This window comes from Ipomoea triloba, chromosome 8, assembly GCF_003576645.1.
Source record: "Ipomoea triloba cultivar NCNSP0323 chromosome 8, ASM357664v1".
Classification (NCBI taxonomy): domain Eukaryota; kingdom Viridiplantae; phylum Streptophyta; class Magnoliopsida; order Solanales; family Convolvulaceae; genus Ipomoea; species Ipomoea triloba.
In genome coordinates, this window is record NC_044923.1 from 129,759 (window position 1) to 155,088 (window position 25,330).

The window sequence follows — 25,330 nt, forward strand, 5'->3', positions numbered from 1 at the left end:
AAGACAAACAACAATCATTGCGCAACTAATCATTGAAAGATAAGATCAAAATCCAACTCAAACTCAAGAACCCTAAATGGGTGTTCATCCCCTTTATGCAATAATCATCTAACTAGCATCAATAAGAGCAATAAACGCCAAATCTAACCCATACGAAAGACTACTCACTCATATTTAAGGTAAACATAGCAAGATTCAACAAGGAAAACATAAACATGCAATAAATGTAAAAACACTTGAAGAAGAGGAAGTAAGAGTTTTACTATTAATGATGGAGAGATGTTATTGGAATCCCTTCCAAAACCACCAAAAGATGCTTGCCAAGTGTTCTACAATGTCGATCTAAGCTATTCTAAGCTAAAAATGGCTAATGAAAATATTAGAGAGAGAGTCTAAACTAGCTAGGGTTCGGGATCCCCTCACAAAATGCATAAAAACAGGTTTTATACTGTGCAGAGTATCGAGCAAACGGCCTACCATACGGCCGTATGAGAGGCCGTATGGTAGGGCGTTTCACTCCTTCGCTGATCGAGGCCATAAGGCCATCCATACGGCCGTATGGGAGGCCGTATGGATGGCTTTTCAGTCCATTTTTCGCCTTCTTCATCGGATCTTCTTGCGTGCACTCCTCTCGACCTCTAAAATCGTTCCTTTATGCTCCAAAAGACTTCCGAATGACTCGTTTCAACATTTTATCTAAAGAAAAACAATTCACACAAACAAGTCATAGATTCCAACTTAATTACAAGCATTATGTTATCAAAAAGGTTAAGGAATGGGGTGAAAAACGTGTTACAAGACAAAGGCATCATACTCGTAAAGGCATATCGATCTCCGCTCGGTCGACCTGCTCCGCATCCGGACCAACTCTTTCTTCCTTCTCCCATTTCTCCTCTTCATGTAATCTCTTCCACTCATTCACCCATGGGGGCCGATCAACCTTCGATCGGTTGACCCACTCCACATCGAGACCGACTCCTACTTATAGTTGGTCTTTATTAAGTGTGGTCTTGTTGTCTTAAGTCATTCCAGACTGGTCGTCCTCTTCTTCCAAGTATTTAATTTCTCCTTACCCATCAGTGCTTACTACACATATTGTACTCACACTTTCTACACCATTTTATACTCCTTGCTTATATGAAACATTTTAATATATTCAATCAAAAAATGTATGTGGGTGCAACCGGGTGCCACGTAACATTTTATTTATTTATTTTCTTTTTGAATATATATATCACACAATAAGTAAAATTAAACCCATATAGATAGGTGGATAAATTAATGAGTTGTTGCATATATAACACAAGCATTGAGTTATAAGCAGGCAGGCATGCATATACTATACATACCATCTTTTGTGCAGCCTGCACATGTCCTATCGACTATCGTATTAAACTAGCATACATATGCCAATTATTGCCGACCCATATGAGCAAATATTAATTAAACTAAAAGAAAAAAAGAAGTGAAGACACTAACTTTGATGCTACTAATTAATTCCTTATTCGTTCGTCAAAAAATCCCGTGCAGGAGGGAGTATATGGACTGACTTGTATGCATGGACATGGCCGTGGTTCAACCTACCCTAGTTCACACCTCAGCTCCCCTTTGACTCTCAATTCATTTTAATTTATTGTTGCTTCAATTCGTTTTCAAAATGTTCCCCCTAGTCCCCAATCCACCTCTTAACTACCAAAAAAATCAAATATTTTCAAAAATTAAAATGTGTAAATATATATAATTTAATCTACATGCACATCGCGCGCATACAATGCAAGAATATTTTTATTTAAAAATCCGGTTATGTTGGGGGATGACGGAGTTTAATTACCTCCTGTTGTTGAGCTACGATTGCACATGCAATGGGTAGCTTCATTCCCAGCTTCTACTAAACTATATATGGCCTGGCCTGGCCGGGGTGGTTCTTGCTGTAATTTCCTCAAAATTCAGGCACTTTTTCTCAACCAACACTTGATAAAACCTCCTTCCTTCCATTGACGCTTTCTGAAATTCATCCAACTCCACCCTCCCTCAGCTCCCTCTCAGATCAGAAAATATATGAAGATGATGATGATGAAGAAGCTAACCCTGCTGCTATCGGTGCTTATTTGTAGCATCTTTCATATTTCTCACTCTGTCATTACGGACGGTACAGTATATATATATGCTAACAATTTTATAAATATATATATGCACGCCCATACATGAATAAATTAAATATACTAGCAACACTTCATTGCTGCATACGCGAAAGGATATATCCTTGCGGGAGGGCATTCAATTACCATTATTCATCTATCTGTGCCTGCTATTTCATGTACTGCGGGCATTTTACACACCCTAAATAAATAAATTAAAGAAAAAATGTATGTGTCCATATAATTTAAAATAAACATACATATATGCAGGATTATTGCCAAATGGCGACTTTGAGCAAGGCCCAAAACCATCACAGATGAAAGGCAGCAGAGTGATTGATCCTGGTGCAATACCAAAATGGGTGATCTCAGGTTTCGTGGAGTACATAAAATCAGGTGAAAAGCAAGGTGACATGGTGCTAGTTGTGCCTCAAGGCTCGTATGCAGTGAGGCTGGGTGAAGATGCATCCATCACAACCACTGTTCGGGTCACCAAAGGAGGCTATTACTCCCTCTCCTTCACATTTGTCAGGACTTGTGCCCAAGAAGAACGTCTGAATGTGTCAGTGTCCCCTAATTCTGAGCCAAATGACTGGGGGATGTTGCCATTGCAAACCATGTATAGCAGTACGGGGTTTGATACTTACTCCTGGGCTTTCTTGGCGGAGTCTAATAGAATTCAAATTGTGCTCCACAATCCCGCCCTCGAGAAGGACCCTTCTTGCGGCCCAATCATTGATTCAGTCGCTCTCAAGCTTTTAAACCCTCCTAGAAGGCTAAGAGGTAAATATATCTATATCGAATCTATCTAATTCTCTGTCTGTATCTTAAGCTAGCTAGCTCCAAGATATATATGAATGTATATATGTAACTAATAATAAATATCATATGTATGTATAATGTATATATGTATGTTCAATATAATAATCAGGCAATATGCTGAAGAATGGTGACTTTGAAGAGGGACCATACATCTTTCCCAAAACAACTTGGGGAGTCCTAATTCCTTCCAACATTGAGGATGATCACTCTCCACTGCCCGCATGGATTATTGAATCTCTAAAGGCTGTAAAATACATAGATTCCAATCACTTCTTCGTTCCATCAGGAACAAGAGCCATGGAGCTTGTTGCAGGAAGGGAAAGTGCTCTAGTACAGATAGTGAGGACTATTCCAGGGAAAGTGTATGACCTAATGTTCTCAGTTGGAGATGCCAATAATTCCTGCCAAGGATCAATGGCTGTGGAGGCATTTGCTGGGAGGCTCACCCTTCAAGTGCCCTATCAATCCAAGGGAAAGGGCGGCTTCATACGAGCCAAGCACCGCTTCACAGCTGTCTCAACTCGGACTAGGATTAGGTTCTTGAGCTCATTCTACCACATGAAGAGTGATAATTCTGGCTCTTTGTGCGGCCCTGTGATTGATGATGTCAGGTTGGTTGGTGTTCGCCATCCAAGAATTCACTGATTATTGCATTCCTACCTCCGGCCTGTATGTGATAGAATACCAAGTCAAAGTAGGTACGTGTTTATCTGTGCTGTATGTATACTGTTAATTACTACTAAGATCTTCATTAATTCCATGTTACAGATCAGAAGCAAATATATATGGTTTCTTTCTTTCTGCCTCTGAAAAGATCGAGTTTGATGGTCTTACAAGTTAAAATGTATGTTATGTACCTATACGTAAATGAAACGTACGTTAAGAAGGATCAAAAAGACATAAATGCAACATAAGGTGGTAAGGATTGGAGCAGGAGGTTAATTGGAACAACAAATTAAAGAGATGTTGCTAAGGGCAGGGTTGGGTAGGGTAAGATCAAAGAGAGGTATGGTGGATGTAAGATATGTTAAAAAGGTAAAACATAATAATGCTGTTGTAAATATATGTTGCGTACAAACTGGAAAGATAACAATGTCGGACGAAAGTCCTTTTGATATAGGCTGGATTTTAGATAGGAAAAATAATAAGAATATATTCTGTGACGTGTTGAGTGCAACACTGCCTTAAAAGCTTTATACGACCAGGGTATCGTAAGCTCTCGACAAGCAAACACAGAATATTGAACCAAAGAATTATGCTCAGACTTGGAGTGAGTAACAAAGCAGAAGAAGAAGAAGATATTTTGTTGGTGTGTTTTTCTGAACTGGAGGAGTTACTATTTATAGTAATGAACATAGCAACTCCTCTAATTACTAGCCACAAAAAATGCGTAAGAATAGCAAAGTGAATGGGGGTATTGGACACGTTGCATCACATGCAGCTTCATGGTGGTCACAAGGTGATCCACTTAATTAGGAGGTAATTATGGTGGAGGCTAAGAGCCTTTTGCTTTACTGTTACCCAGCAATCCCCCACACAGTTAATATCAGTGCCAATGGCTTGAACTGACACGTGAAACCACTGAGTAATTTCCTTCCTTGAGAGTGAGATGACTCTTGAACTCTCAGATCAGTAAAATTTTGAACTCAAGTGTTCACTTCAACTCTAATTTTGAAGGTTCTGCACAGTCAAAATCTTGACTTATTCATAAACCCCTGTTGTGTCTATCTCTGTATAGAATTTTACTCTGTCAGGTCTATCTCAACATAGACCACCCACAGAGGGCTACAGAGTAAGTCATGGTTACTTGGTACCACAACTTTTAGTGTAAGTCTTTCCATGACTTCGTTTGACCACCGAAGTGGGATCCATCATGAATTTCTTACCTCATTGGTTTTAAGCCCATCTCCCTTGATGTTTCAAGGATGGCTTTCCGATTTAAGCCTTTTGTGAGAGGATCTACAATATTCCTCTCAGACCTCACAAATTCCATTGTGATAACCCCGTTTAATAATAACTGCCTTACAGACTCATGTCTGACTCTTATGTGTCTTCTATTCCCATTATAGACACTATTTTTTGCAACACAAATGGCAGTTTGGGAATCACAATGTATAGGTACAGCAGGTGTTGGACACCCCAACAATGGCACGTCTGCCAATAAGTTTCTTAGCCACTCAGCCTCTTGGCTAGCTAGATCTAGGGCTATGAACTCTGCTTCCATAGTTGATCTAGCTATACACGACTGCTTAGTCGATTTCCACGATATAGCAGCACCACACATAGTGAACACATATCCACTTGTTGAGCTGGCATCTTCACTGTCATTTACCCAGTTTGCATCACAAAACCCTTCCATCACTGTTGGGAATCCTGAATAGTCAAGTCCCCAATCTATAGTACCCCTTAGGTACCTTAGCACTCGTTTCAGTGCACTCCAGTGGGAACTACTCGGGTTGTGTGTTTATCGACTGAGCTTGTTCACTGCAAATGCAATATCGGGCCTAGTATAGTTCATCAAGAACATTAGACTCCCAATTATTTTTGCATATTCTTCTTGAGACACTCTCTCTCCCACAACTTTTGATAATTTGACACTTGGATCATAAGGGGTTTTAGCCGGGGTTACCTCAAAACTGTTGAATTTCTTTAACAGTTTCTCGGTATAGTGGCTTTGTGACAAAAGGTAACATTTGTCGGTTCTGAGTACTTTTACTCCGAGTATAACATCGGCTTCCCCCAAATCCTTCATGTCAAATTTAGCACATAGGACCCTTTTGGTCTCATTAATAGCTTCTATGTTTGAACTGAATATCAGCATGTCATCTACATAGAGGCATATAATCACAACTTTTGACTCAATCTCTTTGGTATACAAGCATGCATCTGACCGGTTAGTAGTGTAACCCAGTTCTATTATTTTTTTATGAAACTTTTCATACCACTGTTTTGGTGCTTGTTTTAGACCATATAGAGATTTTTTTAGTCTGCATACCTTTTCTTCCTGACCTGGAGCAACGCATCCATGAGGTTGTTCCATGTAGATCTCTTCTTCTAGATCACCGTTCAGGAATGTCGTTTTCACATCCATTTGATGGACTATCAACCTGTGCATGGATGCTAAAGCAAACAAAATTCGAATGGTTGAGATTTTTGTTACAGGTGAATATGTGTAAAAGTAATCTTCACCAAATCTCTGGGTATAGCCTTTGGCGACTAGCCTGGCTTTGAATCTCTCTATGGACCCATCTGGTCTCAGTTTTCTTTTGAAGATCCACTTACAACCTATTGGTTTGCACCCTTTAGGTAGGTCTACCAATTCCCATGTATGATTGGACTTGATAGAGTCCAACTCACTTTGGATTGCTTCTTTCCACAAAGTGGAATCAACTGAGTGCATAGCATCTTCAAATGTCTTTGGCTCTTCTTCTAACACCAATTGACATACCAACTGGTCACACAGTTCGTTTATATCTTTCATCTCAGTCAGATAGGTTATGAAGTCAGAGCCAAAGCTTTTCTCAGTTCTGGGTCTTTTGCTTCTTCTAGGCTCATCAATTTCTTCTGCAATACTAGGCATAGGAAGTTGAGCACGTTCATATCTCTGAATATTATCATCATATAAATTTTGAGTATTTCGTAGAGGAAAGATGTGTTCAAAGAAGACAGCATCTCTTGACTCACAGATTGAACGATTTTCTAAACACATAAATCTATAGGCCGCGCAGTTTTCTGCATAACCAACAAATACAACATCTAAGGTTTTGGGCCCTAAGTTAGGCCTTTTAAAGGACGGGAGTCCCACCTTTGCCAAGCACCCCCACACTTTGAAATATTTGAGGTTAGGGGCATGCCCTTTCCACAACTCATATGGGGTTTATCCAAACCCTTTATGGGGTACTCTATTCAGTATGTGGTTTGCAGTTAGAACAGCTTCCCCCCACAGGGAGTCAGGAACACCTGAACTAATTAACATTGCATTAATCATTTCTTTAAGAGTGCGATTCTTCCTTTCAGCTATGCCATTCTGTTGGGGAGTATAAGGTGCAGTAACTTCATGGATAATGCCAGAAGACTCACACAAACATTTAAGAGATTTTACTTCATATTCTCCTCCTCTATCAGAACGAAGCCTTTTGATCTTTTTGTCTAACTGATTTTCAACTTCAGATTTGAAAACCAAAAACTTTTGTTCAGCTTCGTCTTTTGTTCTCAGAAGATAGAACTTTGTAAAACGAGAATAATCATCAATAAATGAAATATAATATCGTTTACCACCTCGGCTTTCAGTGCTTTTAAAATCTGCTAAATCAGAATGAATAAGTTCTAGCACAGAAGAGGTATTATGGATTACAGAGGAGAATGATTTTCTAGCAAATTTAGCTTCAGCACATGTTTCACATTGAGCATATGATTCACTAGACAAGTTTGGTAATAGATTCATGCTTTTCAGTCTTTTAAAGCAATTTAAACCAACATATCCTAGTCTACCATGCCAAACATTAGAGGAAACAATGATATAAGCAGAAGAGGAGGCATTATTATTATCATTATTCGGGCCATGCCAATTCGGGATAAAACCATAAATGGTCGACGGTGGACCCTCAACTGCAGGAGGATTTCTAATTACAGAGATATCTAACACAAATAGTCCTCCCCGCAGATATCCCTTCCCCAAAAATTGCCCACACAGAGTCATTGTCAACCGATTAGACTCAAAAACTAACTTAATTCCAGCCTTGTTTAGCAAGGCTCCTGAGATTAAGTTTCTACGGAGGGAAGGGACATACAACACATCTCGCAACATTAACTTTTTCCCAGAATATAGCATAAGCTCTATTTTTCCTTTACCACTTACCTCAGAAACGCTAGAATTTCCCATGAATACTTGTTCTCCTTCAGTGATGGGGTTGAACGTCTTAAACATGCTTTTGTCGTTGCAAAAGTGGCGAGATGCTCCCGTATCTACTACCCATTCATCTGGATTGCTAACCATGTTGACCTCCGTTATAACGGCTGCAATTACTTCAGCGTCTTCCGAATTTTCCAGTAGGTTTGCTTGATTTTTAAGCTTAGACCCACCATCGCTTGGGTTCTGTGAGGTTGCCCCTTTCCTGTGGTAGCATTGAGCTGCACGATGACCTCGTTTCCCGCAAACAAAGCACTCGCCACCTTTCCCTTTCTTCTGAATCTTGCCGTTCTTAGGGCCATTGTTGTTGTGGGATTTGGCATTCTTATTCCCGCTTTTATTATTTCCACCAGATTTTGTCCTGTCAAAATGAACACTAGTTTCTACTACGTTAGCTTTTACATTACCGGGAATAATCTCGGACCTGAGCATTAGCCGATTCTCCTCTTCTATGTTCAAGCTGTTGACTAGGTGCTACAAAGTTTGATATTTCCTCTCGTGTTTCATCTTATTTTTGAAGTCTGACCAGGACTCGGGTAACTTCTCTATTAAGGAGTCAGCAATGAAAGTGTCGTTTACCTCGCTTCCTTCAGCCAGCATGTCAGCCACCAGGTTCTCGTATTCATGCACATGTTCTACTATCGATTTTGAGTCAGTTAGTCTGAAATTTAGCCAACGACCGACAGCGTACTTCCTCCTCCCAGCATCATCCGAACCATATTTTTGTTGCAGTAGGTCCCAAATAGTTTTGGCAGACCTATGCTTTGAAAATATGTCGAAGAGGGCGTTGGTCATTCGCTGCAGAATAGCTGCTCGTGCATTCTTGTTGTCTTTCTCATATTTGGTGCAAGCCTCCTGGGTCACAGGAGTGGTTTTGGTTGATGAGGAATCCGGAACACTTGAAGTTTCCTTGGAGGCGACCTGCTTTTCCGGTTCTATTGTTTTAGACGCACCTGTTTCAGAAGCCGGTTGAAATTTAGCAGGGTCCACGTAAATTACGTAGTCGAGATCCTGAGCTTCCAACAGCATTAATAATTTCGCGGACCAGCGCCTGTAGTTGAGACCGCCGGTTAAAGGCTCAATGGAATTGAGGTCGACGACGTTCTTGGATGATCCAGACATTGCTATCTTCGTATATAAAGCTTTTAACTGTTGTAAATATATGTTGCGTTCAAACTGGAAAGATAACAATGTCGGACGAAAGTCCTTTTGATATAGGCTGGATTTTAGATAGGAAAAATAATAAGAATATATTCTGTGACGTGTTGAGTGCAACACTGCCTTAAAAGCTTTATACGACCAGGGTATCGTAAGCTCTCGACAAGCAAACACAGAATATTGAACCAAAGAATTATGCTCAGACTTGGAGTGAGTAACAAAGCAGAAGAAGAAGAAGATATTTTGTTGGTGTGTTTTTCTGAACTGGAGGAGTTACTATTTATAGTAATGAACATAGCAACTCCTCTAATTACTAGCCACAAAAAATGCGTAAGAATAGCAAAGTAAATGGGGTATTGGACATGTTGCATCACATGCAGCTTCATGGTGGTCACAAGGTGATCCACTTAATTAGGAGGTAATTATGGTGGAGGCTAAGAGCCTTTTGCTTTACTGTTACCCAACAAATGCCAATGTTGAGGCCGGTAAAGAGAAGGGGTTTGGGTTTCCCGCCCTCAATCCTATCTAGCTTCACAAGTTGCTAACTTGACTGACTCAACTGTTCTAATCAAAGTAAATAACGATGACCTCAACCTAATTGCTACATACGTTAGTTTGTCTACCAAGTGAATTATTATTTGTCACAATCTATTTCAAAAACATCTCTAAATTATGAAACCAGTCTTTATCCCAAAGATACCACCGCACAAGTCACAAACTTATTAACAATAAAACAGCATCAAGTATAGGGCTATAGGCAGACAGTTATTTAGTCTCCAGGCCAACTAAGTAACTAACTTTTAATAAGTCATGGGGTTATGTTTAAAAAAAAAATCCTAATTAATACTCCGTGTTAAGTTTAACGGCGTGGCATCTCTTTAGCCTGTCGTACCTCCTTCCCTAACCATTACGCCGGAGGGACATCACTCACAGTAGCGGTGATAGACTCGCCACGTCGAACACTCTGCTCTGCGCATGTTAATGTTATATATGCGCCCTTCAAGTCTTCAACCGACGCATTTAAGGCGGGAAACTTCCCCTGCTTCTATGCGACTTCGTTTCTCTCTCTCTTCAAACAACTGTTTCCGCCATTTCTCTCTCCGCACCTCTATGCACCATGCCATGGCTTCGGACTCCTGCTCCTTGATGTGGTTCCGGAAAGGCCTGCGTATCCACGACAACCCCGCTCTCCAACACGCAGCTAATGCCTCCAAATGCTTCCCGGTCTTTGTGATTGACCCCCATTACATGGAGCCAGACCCGACCGCTTTCTCGCCCGGCTCCACTCGGGCCGGCTTGAACAGGATCCGTTTCTTGCTAGAGACCCTTGTTGATCTCGACTCTAGTCTTAAGAGGCTGGGTTCGCGCCTGTTAGTTCTCAGGGGAGACCCCACCCAAGTCTTAATTCGCTGTTTGAAGGAGGTAAACTTTTTTTTTTTTTAACTGCTTTAATTATGAGTTTGGAGTTAGTGATCTTAAATGCTCCGTAATACGTAGTAATAAATAAAAAAGACAATCACTTTCAATTTACAGTTTCAACTAATTTCATTTCATTTAAGATTGAAAGTTTGATTTTTTGGACTTGTAGTGGAGCATAAGCAAACTGTGCTTTGAGTATGACACAGAACCCTATTACCAAGCATTAGATGATAAAGTAAAGGTGAGAGCTTTTTAGCAATAACTTGTTTCTCACCTGTCTGAGATTCTTAGTGTGATCAGTCATCTACACGATTTACAATAGTGTGCTTATTTGGTGACAAAAAAACTTATTCTTCTTTTGTAGAACTATGCTTCTGTTGCTGGAATAGAGACTTTCACTCCTGTGAGTCATACCCTATTTAACCCTGCAGACATTATACAGAAGGTAGCTAAGGATTTAGTAGTTAATTGACAATCACATTCCCATTTCATTTCAGTTACTGACACTTTAATTGACTGTAAATTCACATCAATTTTTCATAAAATGTTTGGATAGAATGGAGGAACACCACCTCTTACTTACCAATCATTTCTTAAACTGGCTGGGATACCATCTTGGGCTTCATCCCCTCTGTCAACATCGCTGTCTTCGCTTCCCCCGATTGGGAACTTGGGGAGTCTTCAAGTCTCAGCAGTCCCAACACTTGAAGAACTTGGCTATGTTGACTGCAGTGAGGTATGACATTATTAGTTTCTTTTCAAGTTCTTTTTAATTGGCAGAATTTGTAGTAATCAGAGCTTCTTGGGCAGGATGAGAGGACACCTTTTAGAGGTGGTGAATCAGAAGCATTAAGGAGGTTGAGAGAGTCAATTGCTAACAAGGTATGCCATAACACTGAAGTTAGATTAACCGATGGTTTTTCTTAAAACACAAGGCATATAATTATGGTTACCATCTTGAATTAGAATGTCCTTTTTCCAGACGTTGACAAATGGCATCAGCATCTGCCTGTGTGTAAGCTGTTTGTCTGTTTGTCTTTGGACTGCTCAATCAATACCGTTACTGTGGGCTAATCTTATTGCTAAAGAATAGCAATTCTGCAATATGATGCCAGACACCTTGTTAGCCTGAAAGTCTGCATTTATAACTAAAGTTTTTCATCTTTTTCTTTTATTTTAACATTCATTCATTTCTGAAATCAGAAAATCTCCTACCCTTATCCAAATGAATGAGTACTTTTTCTTCTGCTCAGTTGTGCTGAATTATGGAATGTATTTGTTCTTAATGCAGGAATGGGTAGCAGATTTTGAGAAACCCAAGGGCAACCCATCTGCATTTTTAAGGCCAGCCACAACTGTTTTATCTCCCTACTTAAAAGTGAGTCATATAAAATTAGCAAAACTTTGGCATTTTCCTAGTTCATTCTAATCCATTCTTGTTTCAAATTTGTCGGAAGTTTGGCTGTCTCTCTTCCAGGTATTTCTACCAATGTGTTCAGGAAGTTCTGAGAACTGTTAAAAAGCATACATCTCCACCTGTTTCTCTCCTTGGACAGGTCAGTTTTGATTGCTAATATGTAGTTGTAGGTCTTGTACACTTGTGTGATTTCATGTTCAACTTCTTTCAGTTGTTGTGGCGGGATTTCTTCTACACAGTTGCTTTTGGCACTCGTAATTTTGATCGAATGAGGGGCAATAGAATCTGCAAGCAGGTGATTAGTAAATTACCATGGAACTCACTTTTACTATCCCCTAGTACTCTTAGTAGCATGAGATATCCAGAGTTCAAACCAATGATAAAATGTATAGCCCTAGATAGTGAATTCTCAAGCACGTCATGCATACAATAATAAGATTAAGTATTTATGTTGTCTACAAGTAGTATGTATTTCTCTGATACAAGTTTATTTCACTTTCAAACTATAATGGCTTGTATCTTTAAAGCAACAACGTTGTGCGTTTGCATATATATTGCTTTTGTATAATAGATACCCTGGAAGGAAAGTGATGAATTGCTAGCTGCTTGGAGAGATTCTAGAACAGGATTTCCTTGGATTGATGCGATAATGGTCCAGGTTAGATCTTACGGGTAGATTACTTTGATTGTGCAAGCAAAAGTTGCTCCTTCACCCAACTTACAATCATCAACCTTGTTTGGTTCATTCTTATTGCCACAGCTTCGGAAGTGGGGCTGGATGCACCATCTGGCTAGGCATTCTGTTGCATGCTTTCTGACTCGTGGAGACCTGGTAATCATTTATCTTTATCTGTATTCCTTTAGACTTTTGTTTTTTTTTTTATTTTATGTCTATTACTATGCTGGCAGTTCATCCATTGGGAAAAAGGACGTGATGTATTTGAGAGGTTACTAATTGATTCTGATTGGGCAATCAACAATGGGAACTGGATGTGGCTGTCCTGCTCTTCATTTTTCTACCAAGTACGATTCTCTGCTTCCAACTATCAATATATATATATCATATTTTCTTGTTGTCAAGCGGTATTTGTCTTTCATTTGATCTGTAAATAACTATATGATTACATAAGTTATCTGTAATGAAGTGTTGTTTTCACTTTTCTTCCATCCCCCAAAATTTCAACTCCTTTGCTGTCAGTATCACCGCATTTATTCTCCAATCACATTTGGGAAGAAGTATGATCCTGATGGGAATTACATAAGGCATTTTCTCCCCGTATTAAAAGGTATTATACAAGGGTTGTAATTAACTTTTATTGGCTAAAATAATTTCTTCTCCTTAATATTTCCTTTCAATGGCAGACATGCCCAAGGAGTATATTTATGAGCCCTGGACTGCTCCACTATCCATACAACGGAAAGCAAAATGCATCATTGGAATAGATTATCCAAAGCCAGGTTGGTCATTTTGCCAGCCATCTGTATTACATATATGTTTCTATAATGGTCTCTGGGAATCTGGTTGAGGCATATTCAATTGCTTCTGAGATTGTGGGTACTGTAGTAATACACTTTTTTGGTATGCAATGCCATGGACTGTACATAGTTTGCTCTTCTTTTTTTCTGCATTGTTCGTTAGAGAACACTATGATGGAGCAAGTGTATGTGTTGTGAATAAGATGCTGATCCTTTCATCTTCTGGGTGGCAGTTGTTTCGCATGATTCAGCTAGCAAAGAATGCCGTCAGAGACTGGGTGAAGCTTACGAGTTAAACAAGAAGTTAGGTGGCATGGTGGGGGACGAAGAGTTAAATGAACTAAAGAGAAGAGTGGAGGAGCAAGATAAGTCCATGGAGTATAAAACAAAGAGGCAAAAGCAAACACTGATCGGTTAAGGTCCAGAAAATATGCATCATTCGATTGATTTGTTATTAAGTAGGAGGATGGCTGAACGTAACTGAGGTGAGCTTAGTATGCTAGCTTAGGTTGTTGAGTTTCGCAGCACGACTGACTGACTTTAATCCTCCATATAACAAAACTGCACATTTTAGTTAAGAGCTCAACATTTTAAGGGATTTATAGTTCTTTTGAATGAATGCTCAGTTCAGTGTAACATTAGGAATGCTAGACACTTGGACATTAAGAAATATGTATATTATGGATGTTGGGGATTATTTCCTGATTGACTCAATGATATGTCATGAAACAAATACTCCAGGAAAGAGGTCTGTCTGACCTTTAATTTAGATCCACCTAACCAACTCATGTCCCTCTGTTACATTCTGGCCATTCCATGGAGTATGCTCGCCATCTGAAGCTGAAGCCATGGGACTTAGAGAAGTCCTGATCGAGTTGGCTCAAGTCTCAGGCTAATACTCATTTCCAGATTGAATCACATGCTCTACAGGTCGTTCAGGGGATAAATTCTAGACTGTTTGATTCTCCTCTTGATTTGCTTCTTCTTGATGTTGAAGATTTATTTACTTCATATTTTTTCAAATGCATGTATCTCGTTTGCAAAGCGATCAGCGAATAGGGCTAGCTCATATGCTAGCAAGAGATGGGTATAAAATAGTCTTTTTTGGCATACTTCAGTAGACAGCAGACAGGGATGCGCAGAGAGAGAGAGATAAAATAGTCTTCTCCTTGAAATCACACTGGCTAGTGGTAGCACATCTAGTCTAGATAGATATTCACAAGTGCCTTCTCAATCTGTAACATAAATAAATGATTTCTCAAACTTACTTTGTGCTTGATGCAGAGTAAAAATGGAATAACCAGTTCAGTAGCCATAAAATTTACGCTATGACCCTCCCTCGCACCCTCTAGAAGTCAGTCCAATCTGGCGGCTAGAAGGAAGTTAGTCACCTTCTTTCTTTCTTTCTTTCTTTCTTTCACAGTTTCACCCAACGCCTCTAAACTCTAAATCATCCATCAGTTATCAACATTCAAAATCACTACCTTGCTTTGAGTTCTAAATCGAATGAATTATTGATTTTGATCCAAAGATCTGGGTTGTAGGATGCCGCTACCTTTTGTCTCAAATAAGCATCGCCAGGAGTCAACGACTTCTAACATAGTGACCATAGATGTGGGTGGTCAGCTTTTCCAGACAACTAAATCCACCCTTAACCAAGCAGGTTCGCAATCCCTCTTCTCCAAATTGGCCACTTCTGATATTCACACAATCCCCTTTATTGATAGGGACCCTGAGCTTTTCTCAATCCTGCTTTCCCTCCTCAGAACTGGAAATCTTCCATCAAAAGCCAAGGCCTTTGACAGCCAAGACTTGGTTTTCGAGTCCCAATTCTATGGCATAGAGCAGCTCCTCATCAATTCCATGTCAGACCCCCCATCTGCCTTTGATCTTGAAAAGTCAATGGTTTTGCCTTTGAGTGGTAGAGATTCACCTGCTTCACTCTCTACAACCCCCCAGCATGGGTCAGTTCATGTTGCCCATGCTAGTAAACTCACCTCCTTCGATTGGTCTTTGCAGAGAAAATCTACCATCCTTACTCAATTCACTGCCATTGATTCCTTGTTGGCTTTGTCTCCAAAGATTGTGGCAGCAGGTGCCACGGATTTTCCGGGATTGCAGATCATTGATGTTGATAAAGGAGGTTCTGTCAGGGAAACTTTGAACTGGAGGGAAAACGTCACCAGGTCGGATTCAACAGTTCAGGCAATTGGATCATCTAACCAGTATTTGTTTACTAGCTTTGAGTCCAGCAGGCGAAACTCAAATTGTATTATGGTATATGATCTTCACAACAACTTTAAGCCTGTCATTGATATTGGGCATTATGAAATCTTTGGCGCTGAGCTAGATTCAGGTATTCCAGCTACAAAGTTGAGATGGATTTCCAGTCTCAATTTGTTGATGGCATCTGGGTCGCACAGCGGGCCTGCTGGTGTGTCTGGGAACATTAGATTTTGGGATTTGAGGTCCGGGGTTGCTGTTTGTGAAATGAAGGAAAAATTAGATTGCTTTTCTGATATTACAGTCTCTGATAGTCTGTGTGCAGTGTTTAAAGTTGGGGTGCTTTCGGGGGAGCTGTTCTATACTGATCTGAGGAAGATTGGTGATGGGGAGAATATGTGGGTTTGTCTTGGTGATACAAGAAAGGTGAGCACTAATAGTAGTAGTGGTAGGAAGGAAGGTGTTGGGAGTAAGATTGAAAGCCATGGAAATCAAGTATTCTGCAGTAAAGGAGGAAACTTAGAGCTGTGGTCACAAGTCTTGGTTGGGTTTAGTAATGGCAGAGATGGATTGGAAGATGATAGGGTGTTCAGGAAGAACTCAATGGGGAGAGCAAATGATAGTTGCAGTAATAGAATAACCCACTTGAGCTTTGGGGGAAACAAAATGTTTGTAACTAGGAAGGACCAACAATTTGTGGAGGTTTGGCACAACTCTGTAATGTAATGTAATGTAATAATCTAATGGGATGGATCCTAAACATCTGCAGCAGCTGCTTTGATTGCCTTGGTTGTGTGTTTGTGTTGCTACTTGCTAGTCTGTTGTATACATAAACATGCTACACTCTGCATAATCAATGTTACATTGAATAAAATATCACATTAATTTTTGTAGTTATATATGCAATGAATACAAATGTTGGGTTTGTACCTATTACACATATATAAAGAATGAAATGAAATAAATGTGTTGATCAAATTGAAATACTAAGTCCTTAGAATCCTTAGAGAAGGTGAATGGCAAAGTTTCTATTCGCATATTGTAGTTGGAGCAAAGAGTCAACTGAGACTCGAATTCACTCCCAACCATGTAACTATGTGAGAGTGTAAATCGGGTGCCACTAGACCACAATGTCTTTGGCGGATCGTGGTTGTCATAGGAGCCCAGATTTATAAACTAGTTTCACTAGACTAGATAGTACTATAGTAGTAAAAATAAATGACATACAAAAATTGTGGGCTTAGAGGATGTGTGGGTCATTTTGCTTGTGGATCCATTGGGCTGGATTTTATTTGGGCCGTAGTGGGCCATTCTACAATTCTTTAGATATTATAAAAATTGAAAAGTTTAGAAAATAAAAAATAAAAAATAGTTTTATGAAATAGACGGAGCCAAAATATTTGCATGTATCCTATTTCTGTCGTATGGATGGCCATAATGAATCCATAGCCGCCGCCGCTGTCGCCCCACCTACACGGCGGCGCTATGTATAAAAAGTCATTGATCCATTTACCTATACGTGTTTATTCTGTCGTTTTCTATAGTGTTTACTTTCAGACTTTCTGTATGGTTGACTTTGTAAAATCAATATCAGATAGATAGCTAGCTTTCAATGGACTTAAATCTTGGTTTGAGGTTGGGGTAAACGACTTGGGCTAAGTCAACCAACCACACACATTTTTTCACACGTAAATTGGTCTAAATGAGAATCATTGTTCTTTTCATCATTAAACACACGTTTGAAACTTTATAACATTCTGCTTAGATCAAATAAATAAATGGTTCAGACTTAATTCAATGGTTCAAGAATCACTCTGAAAGTCTTGTTTCAATAAGGTTTAAAATTAATCTTAGTAAATAAGGAAACTTAATGTATCAAAAAAATAAATATTAGTCAAAGACCTTGTGGTCTAGTGACACTCGGTGTCCCGAATTTTTACCTGGATAATATGAGTGACTTCAAACCTCAGTGGAGGCAACTGCTCTTTGTGTTTTAATAGGTTGAGAAAGTAGCTATAAACTGATACTATCTACTAAAAAAATGAAATTCAAATTTTATTGAAGAAAAGGAATGGAAAAAAAAATTATAACCCCTCGTATTAAGCAATCAAAACATCTGACAGCGAATTGTAATTCAAAATTTAGAAAAATGTACATGAATTGTGATTAGCAAACCTGAGTGAGGTCCCATGCACGCTTTCATCAATTTCTCTCTCTAGAAAACGAATATCACGCGCTTACCCCCTTCTTATTCTTCTTCCCTTTCTATCTTCATTTTAACTTCCATCTTCTCAGTAACTGAAGCTGTAGTGGAGCACATTCGTTCATTTCGGTTGTGTCAGCTCCGGTTATCTGCTAATCCCTGGTGAGTAATTATTAGGGCTTTGCCTTTCACCCATAATTCACCCCAGATTTCACTTCAACTCACCAATTCCTGTAATACATACACTTTAGTATAGCTATATCTACAATCACTGCTCTTTATGGTTCAAACTGCTCTTTGATTTCTATCATACCATCAGTTCATTGAAATCATTAATTATCTTAACTTATAAGACCATGCTTAGCATGTGATTTTCGCAATAACAAGTCTTAGAGAGTACAAATTTAACTTTGTTTATGACTTGCAAGGAAAAAAAAAACTTGTATATACTTGCATATCTGCGTATTTGCCATTTTTAGCTTTCGTTTGGATGATTTTTTTTTTGTTTTTTGTTTTTTTGTTTTGTTTTTTTTTTTTTTTTAAAAAATATTATAGATCTGTTTACAAAGGCACTCTTCGATTCTTGAGTTTTTGGGTATCATAGCAGAGAGTACCTGGGCAGTTTGTGCTGTTATTATCTTGCTTCCTTTTTTCTTCATTATACATGATTGTGCTGTACGTACTCCGATTCTAATAAGATAGGAGTAATTATTAAAGAAAGAAATTATTTAGTAATTAGGTTGCAAAATATTTACTTCAATAGAAATTTGCAAATTAAGTAAATCTTATATGCTTTTATTTATTGCATCTTTTTGTCAATGTTTTAGTGCTCTAAAGTTGCTTGCTTTGACCTAAAATATCAAAGGCTAATTAATTTCAAAGTCTTTCATTCACTTAAAATGTAAATGGATAATCATTATGTTTTGCTTCCACTTTGCAAACTCTGTTTGGGCTTCATTTAGAAAAGTTAGTAGTTGTGGTGGAGTGTGATTCTCATCTGCAGAACATGTTAGTTCAGTGCTGTACTTTGCTTTGATGCTTGAGCTCATCCATTAGTTTGGGTTGTTTGGTTGAAAGAGAGAATCTGTCTTTGAGCCTTAGAGGCTAGACCTTTGAGATGCCAGCGGCTGTTCCTCTAGACTCTGGCAATATGGTTCTTGCAAACATTTGTGTTCAATTTCTGGACCAATGAAAGATAATTAGAGAATGTACCTACTCATTTTTTGGACCAATAAAGGCTAATTAGAGAATGTATTGCAGGGCTGCAGGTATACAGAGCTTTTTGCACTGCAGATCAGTTGCTTCCAACATGCTTAGCTGGATAATTTTGTGCCACTCTAATGAGTAAACTATATAAAGCTTGTTGGTACTGATCTCATTATATTAGCTCCAAGAAGTTTGTATCTATCGGCAGAGATTAAGCCATAATATTTCACAATAAAGATTGACTTTTGTCAGTTTCCATTTAGATTTTCTCATAACCATGCGATCCTGGTGGGGATGGTCTTCATCAAAAGAAGAGAAGAAGAAAACAACTACGGAAAGTTTCATCGATACAATAAATAGGAAATTCAAGATTGGCTCTTCAGAAAAATCCAGTGGTAAGTCACGATCATCTCAAAGATGTCATAGCGACAATATTTCAGAGAAGGGCTCTCGATCAAGAGTGCATTCTAGGTCACCATCCCCATCCACGTCAATACCAGTATCACGTTGTCAGAGCTTTGTAGACAGGCCGGTCAGGCCCTGTGCTCAACCACTTCCACTTCCTGTGGTTCACCTCTCTAATATCCAACATGGTGAACCTGAAAGTAATGTATCAGCAAAATCAGCTACTGAGTATGCCTTCAAACCATTGTTGACCTTACCTCTTCCTGAGCCAAGACTTGAGCTACATGGACAAGATGCTATGGATATTGATAGGGACTTGCCAACTGCTACTGCTTCCTGTGACAGTTCCAGTGATATTGACGATCCTACTGATTCACATCTTTTGAGCCCTCAAGCTTCTGATTATGAAAATGGGGGTAGAACTTCCATAAATAGTCCTTCCAGGTATGTTTATTCACATCCTTTAAGAGGTTAGTCACTTACAAAGAAATGTGGAGTATGCCTTGTTGATTAAATCCTGACAAAAATATTATCAACCCTGTAGTGCGAAGCAGAAGGTTCAAACCTCTATTTCATTCAACACAAATCCAATAGAAACTTCAAAGTCAGCTAATATTTTGTCAAACAATCAGGCCGTTTCTCCACCCTCCAGGCGGAGGCCTTTAAGATCTCAAGTACTAGATTTACAGATTCCTCGTCATGGTGCTTTCTACAGTGCTCCTGATAGCTCAATGTCAAGTCCTTCAAGAAGTCCAATGAGGGTATTTGGGCATGATGTCAAGAACTCAGGTTTTTGGCCTGGGAAACCATATGGGGATATAACTTTTCTAGGATCTGGACAATGTTCGAGTCCAGGATCAGGTCAGAATTCAGGGCACAATTCTATTGGAGGTGATATTGGGCAGGTCTTCTGGCCACACAGCAGGTGTAGTCCAGAATGTTCTCCAGTGCCGAGCCCCAGAATGGCGAGCCCTGGCCCTAGCTCCAGAATACATAGTGGTGCAGTCACTCCTCTGCATCCTCGAGCTGGAGAGGCATCTGGAGAGTCTTCCACAACATGGATTGATGATGGAAAGCAGCCAAGTCATCTGCTGCCTCTTCCTCCACCTCCAATAACAGTTTCTAGTCCTCATTTTTCTCCATCATATTCGGCAGGAGCATCTCCTGTCATTCCACGAAGTCCAGGTAGGACAGAAAACCCTCCAAGCCCTGGTTCACGCTGGAAGAAGGGACGCCTGCTTGGCAGAGGAACATTTGGACATGTGTATCTTGGTTTTAACAGGTAAAGTGACAGAATTCATGATTGCTCATTATAATTTATTGAGTTAATGTTTCCATTTTTTACTTTGAAAGTTTAGTTTTTCAAATAAGCTTACTATTTTTTCAATTAAGACACATGGAGTGTTTACTTGAAATCAGCAATGATACCTTATTTTCCTTAATCTAGAAAATGTCGGATCTGCATATTTTCCTCCATCCTTGGAAAGAGGACAGATGCAATTCTGTTGATGTAATGTTGTTTGTTTTGTATAGTTGTTGTTTATCTGAATTTTTAAATTGATGGTTGTTACAGTGAAAGTGGTGAGATGTGTGCGATGAAAGAGGTAACATTATTTTCAGATGATGCTAAGTCAAGAGAAAGTGCTCAGCAGCTTGGACAAGTGAGTTATAACGAACAACCTACAATTGCAGATTAATTTTTGGAGGAAACTTATGCTTTATAAACAATTTCATAAGAGAAAACCCATTGTGTATATACTTTTCTTAAGTAGAACAATGATAATGAGGGTCAAAAGGAAAAAGGGGAAAGTAGTGATACTCTGATAATTGAGTTCACAATTTACCTTTACAAGAATTAACTCCATTACTCTTGGCAGGAAATTGCTGTACTAAGTCGCTTGCGGCATCCAAATATTGTGCGGTATTATGGATCTGAAATGGTAAGATTCTTGTACTCCATTTTCAGGTCTTATTTTCATGGTTGATCTTTTAGAATTCCATTCAGAAGTTATGGCATTCGTAAAAATTGAAGGCCTGTTCAGCAATGAAAAATTCTCTAGTTTCCAGAAACTGAAACAACTCTTTTTTGAATGGGAAAACAGTGTCACCCTCCACTTACTATGACCATTGCTACTGTCATCCACCATCTCCATCTTTCACACTGACACTGACTGCTACTACTCACCTCCTGCTGTCAACTACTAGGGGTCAAATGGACATGTTCAGGCAACACAAAATTCAAGTTGATGTATTGAAGTCAAAACCTGTCCTGAAATTAATCTGACCTGAAATTAAGGGGAATTGAATCAGATGCGTTTGTGAAACTTGAATGCATGGCACATACAAATAATTAATATCAAGATAAAAAGGGGCATTATTAGATTATTGTCAACTTCTCTTTGTGATTCACTTTCTTTTACAGGTTGATGACAAACTCTATATATACCTTGAGTATGTATCTGGTGGTTCTATCTATAAAATTCTTCAAGAATATGGCCATTTGGGTGAAGTAGCTATTCGGAGTTACACTCAGCAGATTCTATCCGGGCTTGCTTATTTGCATGGTAAAAGTACAGTGCATAGGTAGGTTTATTTCTGAAGGATTGTGCCTTGAATTCTGTGAATACTTTTGTATTCACTTCTTATTTCTATTTATTGAGCTTAGCTAATGTGTAATTTTATTTTGTTTAGAGATATTAAAGGGGCAAACATATTGGTTGATCCTAATGGCCGCGTAAAACTGGCAGATTTTGGGATGGCAAAACATGTAAGACTTTTCTTAGCAACTATACCACTAGAATTCAAACACAATGTTATACATGATTGAGATTGAAAAAGGATGAACACCAGAGGATATGGGTTTAGGTGCCTTATGATCGCATTATCAAGAATTTTAGGTATATAAAATGCCAAATCTATCAGGTCATGGTAGGTTATAACTAATAACCTCTTAACCTCACTCTTCTGCATAATGCTGTGAGTTATAATTTGCAGAGCATTCATTTACCCATAGTTTGTGCTATGGCAACAATCCTGTGTTTGGATGTAGCCATCCATATACATGCCTTGGAAAATTTAACAATGAAAATAAAATGAAAGAGAACACAAAGGAAGTAGTAAAACTTAGGCCTATGAAGTTTCTATTTGCATACAAAATGGAAAAAAAAAATATGGTTAATAAAATGGTAATCAGTGTGTAGTACTTCCTTAAGTATGCTATAACTCTTGAATTTGTATTTTTTAATACCTGTTTCATTTGTTAAATTTTGCAGATAACTGGGCAGTCATGCCCATTGTCATTCAAGGGAAGTCCTTATTGGATGGCACCAGAGGTTAGCATTATTCTAAATTGTGCTCTGGCCTTAATGATACTAAGCTATGCTGCTACAATTTGTTTTATGTGGTTACTTTGCAGGTTATAAAAAATGCTAATGGTTGCAATCGTGCGGTTGACATATGGAGCCTTGGATGTACAGTGTTGGAAATGGCTACCACAAAACCACCCTGGAGTCAATATGAAGGGGTTAGGACCAAAGATTATGTTACTTCTCTTTTTATTTTATTTTTTATAAGAACAAAAAATTGTGTTGTAATTGATTTACTGTAGAGTGCATGTGGATTTACCTGCTATATGATTTTTTGTTGCTTAGGTTTTATTCCTCCCTTTCATTTTATTTTTCAATAGGTTGCTGCTATGTTTAAGATTGGAAACAGCAAAGAACTTCCTGCAATCCCTGACCATCTCTCAGATGAGGGCAAGAATTTTGTGAGGCAATGTTTGCAACGAAACCCACATCACCGTCCCACAGCTGCTCAGCTCTTGGACCACCCTTTTGTCAGAAATGTTGCTCCAATAGAAAGAGCCATTCTAAGTCCTGGAGCTGGGGAATCAGTTTCTCCAGTTTTGCAGCCTGTGAGATCAATTACTTCCGTGCTTTTCATTCTCTGGCAATGTTACCTTTCTTGTGCAACTATTATGTCACATATCCTTTACTCTGTTATATTTACCTGTATTTGGAATTTGCGTTACACATATGAGCATGTACATAATAATTAAAAATAAAGATGGCAAGTAAATTTCTTTTAAGCCTGGATAAATAACTAATGAAAGTTTCATGTAATTGGCAATTGACTATTTACTCTAAGGAACACTTAAATATCTCTTTATACAATATGGAATTTGTTGGTACTATACCCTTTTCTTGTTTAAACAAGTGCTTTTCCACTCAAGCAAGTCTTAAATATGAATCGTTGTCTTTAGTGAACTTTCATTTTTCCAATTTGCTTATTGGCATACTGATTTCATGTTATTGTGGCAATATCCTAAATTTATTGCTCCTTGATATATTCCTTCTTCTCACAGTTGAAATATGATACTTACTCCTAATTGTCTGGGGGATTTGAGATTATCTTTTTGATTAATTTGGTGAAGCACATTCCTTTTCTAGGGTATTGGGCATTCTAGAAGTCCTCCGTGCTTGGAGACAGAAGGAGCAGCTGGTCTTCAATCTAGAAATCTAAAATCTGTTGCTGGAATAAGGTCTCTCTCTCTCTCTCTCTCTCTATGTTTGCAGTCTACAAGGATAATAAAATAATACTTTGGAGTTTTCATTCTTGAAGTATGGCCTAGAATGCACTTTCTATCTTATTCAAATTTGTTTTTCAGTGACCCTCTTATGCAAAGGAATATATCATGCCCAGTTTCTCCAGTTGGGAGCCCGCATTTGCATTCAAGATCACCTCAACATATGAGCGCAATACTGTCCCCTTCTCCCATTTCAAGCCCCCGGGCCACATCTGGCACATCCACCCCTCTGACAAGTGGCAGTGGTGCCATTCCAATGTTTACTCCCAAGTCACCAACAAATCCAAGGTCCCAAAGCGGCTTTTACCCCAATGGAAATGCTTGTCAAGATCTTAAACCCGACATATTTCGAGGGATTCCTCAAACTCATTTGTTTGGAGAAACACTTGCAGCATCTGAAAATGGTTTGCGTGGAGATCATTTTGGACACCCTGCCCAAGGGGGCCCATATGATGGACAATCACTATTAGCTGATAGGGTGGCTCAACAGCTGCTGAGAGGTCATGTGAAATTGAGCCCATTATTAGACCCAAATTCATGCTCTCCAGTTCTTGGTCACAACAACAGGGTATAACTTGATATGCATGCAATCTTCTTCAACGGATTACTTGTGACGTTGTACAATCGCTGCTAACAGGAAAGGAGTAGAAGTAATAGGGTGGGTGTATTAGCATTCCCTAGAAATGATACAACATCTGAACTTCCTTTGGAGGGAGGGGAATGAAAAAATCCAAGGGTCAATACCAACCAGCAGCCTCCATTGCAAAGTTTTCAACTTTCAGTTCCTACACGGGCTGGGGTTGCCTACAAACAAAATGCCTCAATTTTTAGTTACTACTTTGATATCCATACTTGAAAGAAACCATCTGTGGTACAATTCTTTGGCACGCCTGCCTGCTTTAATGGGATGGAAAGATGGCCCAAGGAAGGAAGGAAGGTCTAGTTCAGCAGTATTCATTTACATATGTTGGGGGCTGGCTGGCTGGCTGGCTGGCTAGTTAGTGTAAATTTTAGGAGGGTTCCATTATTGTTGAGAAGAGAATTAATTACCTCAGGCTCAGGATGTGTAAGCTAAGCATTTAGCTAGGTTCAGTCATTACAGCTTCTATATATATATTCTTTCTAGGTGGGGTGTGTATGTGGAATGATGGGAGAAGCCCTATAATACTTACTAGCTGTACAGGTTGGATACTTGGTGCAAGTTTGTAGGAATATGCAATTGAAAGGGAGTAGCAAAAGCGCAATGTTGCCAGTAAAACTAACTTCCTCCTAGTCCTACATCATTATGGCTACAAGAAATATAAAATTCACTACTCTGCCGGAAATATCTCCTTTTTTTTGGTTTGGAATACAGTGGCCAGTGGGTGGA

General features: G+C 39.0%; 4 protein-coding genes across 4 annotated transcripts; all 4 read left to right on the top strand.

Moving 5' to 3' along the window:
• Window positions 1-2,056: 2,056 nt before the first annotated feature.
• On the top strand, window positions 2,057-3,619 carry LOC116028104. Its single transcript, XM_031269903.1, has 3 exons — window positions 2,057-2,149; window positions 2,409-2,921; window positions 3,070-3,619. The coding sequence occupies exons 1-3, from the start codon at window positions 2,059-2,061 to the stop codon at window positions 3,603-3,605; spliced, it is 1,140 nt and encodes a 379-aa protein (XP_031125763.1). The 5' UTR covers window positions 2,057-2,058; the 3' UTR covers window positions 3,606-3,619.
• A 6,317-nt stretch (window positions 3,620-9,936) lies between these two features.
• LOC116027371 ((6-4)DNA photolyase) lies at window positions 9,937-14,084 on the top strand. Its single transcript, XM_031268954.1, has 14 exons — window positions 9,937-10,449; window positions 10,616-10,687; window positions 10,811-10,891; window positions 11,003-11,182; window positions 11,257-11,328; window positions 11,738-11,824; window positions 11,904-12,002; window positions 12,075-12,158; window positions 12,435-12,521; window positions 12,624-12,695; window positions 12,773-12,886; window positions 13,062-13,149; window positions 13,226-13,321; window positions 13,573-14,084. Exons 1-14 carry the CDS (start codon window positions 10,003-10,005, stop codon window positions 13,755-13,757), a joined length of 1,764 nt encoding a protein of 587 aa, XP_031124814.1. The 5' UTR covers window positions 9,937-10,002; the 3' UTR covers window positions 13,758-14,084.
• Window positions 14,085-14,549: 465 nt separating this feature from the next.
• Window positions 14,550-16,461, top strand: LOC116027372 (BTB/POZ domain-containing protein At5g41330-like). The gene has a single exon (XM_031268955.1). It carries the CDS (start codon window positions 14,885-14,887, stop codon window positions 16,286-16,288), a length of 1,404 nt encoding a protein of 467 aa, XP_031124815.1. The 5' UTR covers window positions 14,550-14,884; the 3' UTR covers window positions 16,289-16,461.
• A 1,275-nt stretch (window positions 16,462-17,736) lies between these two features.
• On the top strand, window positions 17,737-25,286 carry LOC116027692 (mitogen-activated protein kinase kinase kinase YODA-like). The gene is made up of 13 exons (XM_031269412.1): window positions 17,737-17,927; window positions 19,026-19,131; window positions 19,235-19,820; window positions 19,921-20,658; window positions 20,950-21,037; window positions 21,254-21,316; window positions 21,799-21,959; window positions 22,068-22,143; window positions 22,649-22,708; window positions 22,792-22,899; window positions 23,062-23,289; window positions 23,825-23,916; window positions 24,043-25,286. Exons 3-13 carry the CDS (start codon window positions 19,249-19,251, stop codon window positions 24,533-24,535), a joined length of 2,679 nt encoding a protein of 892 aa, XP_031125272.1. The 5' UTR covers window positions 17,737-17,927; window positions 19,026-19,131; window positions 19,235-19,248; the 3' UTR covers window positions 24,536-25,286.
• Window positions 25,287-25,330: the final 44 nt, after the last annotated feature.

Excerpts from the sequence above, each read along its gene's own strand:
- LOC116028104 (XM_031269903.1), top strand. The coding sequence starts at position 2,059 with ATGAAGATGATGATGATGAAGAAGCTAACCCTGCTGCTATCGGTGCTT. Across the intron at positions 2,150-2,408 it reads TCACTCTGTCATTACGGACG|GATTATTGCCAAATGGCGAC; the intron begins GTACAGTATATA and ends ACATATATGCAG. Across the intron at positions 2,922-3,069 it reads CCCTCCTAGAAGGCTAAGAG|GCAATATGCTGAAGAATGGT; the intron begins GTAAATATATCT and ends TATAATAATCAG.
- LOC116027371 (XM_031268954.1), top strand. The coding sequence starts at position 10,003 with ATGTTAATGTTATATATGCGCCCTTCAAGTCTTCAACCGACGCATTTA. Across the intron at positions 10,450-10,615 it reads TAATTCGCTGTTTGAAGGAG|TGGAGCATAAGCAAACTGTG; the intron begins GTAAACTTTTTT and ends TTGGACTTGTAG. Across the intron at positions 11,825-11,903 it reads TTTTATCTCCCTACTTAAAA|TTTGGCTGTCTCTCTTCCAG; the intron begins GTGAGTCATATA and ends ATTTGTCGGAAG.
- LOC116027372 (XM_031268955.1), top strand. The coding sequence starts at position 14,885 with ATGCCGCTACCTTTTGTCTCAAATAAGCATCGCCAGGAGTCAACGACT.
- LOC116027692 (XM_031269412.1), top strand. The coding sequence starts at position 19,249 with ATGCGATCCTGGTGGGGATGGTCTTCATCAAAAGAAGAGAAGAAGAAA. Across the intron at positions 20,659-20,949 it reads GTGTATCTTGGTTTTAACAG|TGAAAGTGGTGAGATGTGTG; the intron begins GTAAAGTGACAG and ends TGGTTGTTACAG. Across the intron at positions 22,709-22,791 it reads CTTATTGGATGGCACCAGAG|GTTATAAAAAATGCTAATGG; the intron begins GTTAGCATTATT and ends GTTACTTTGCAG.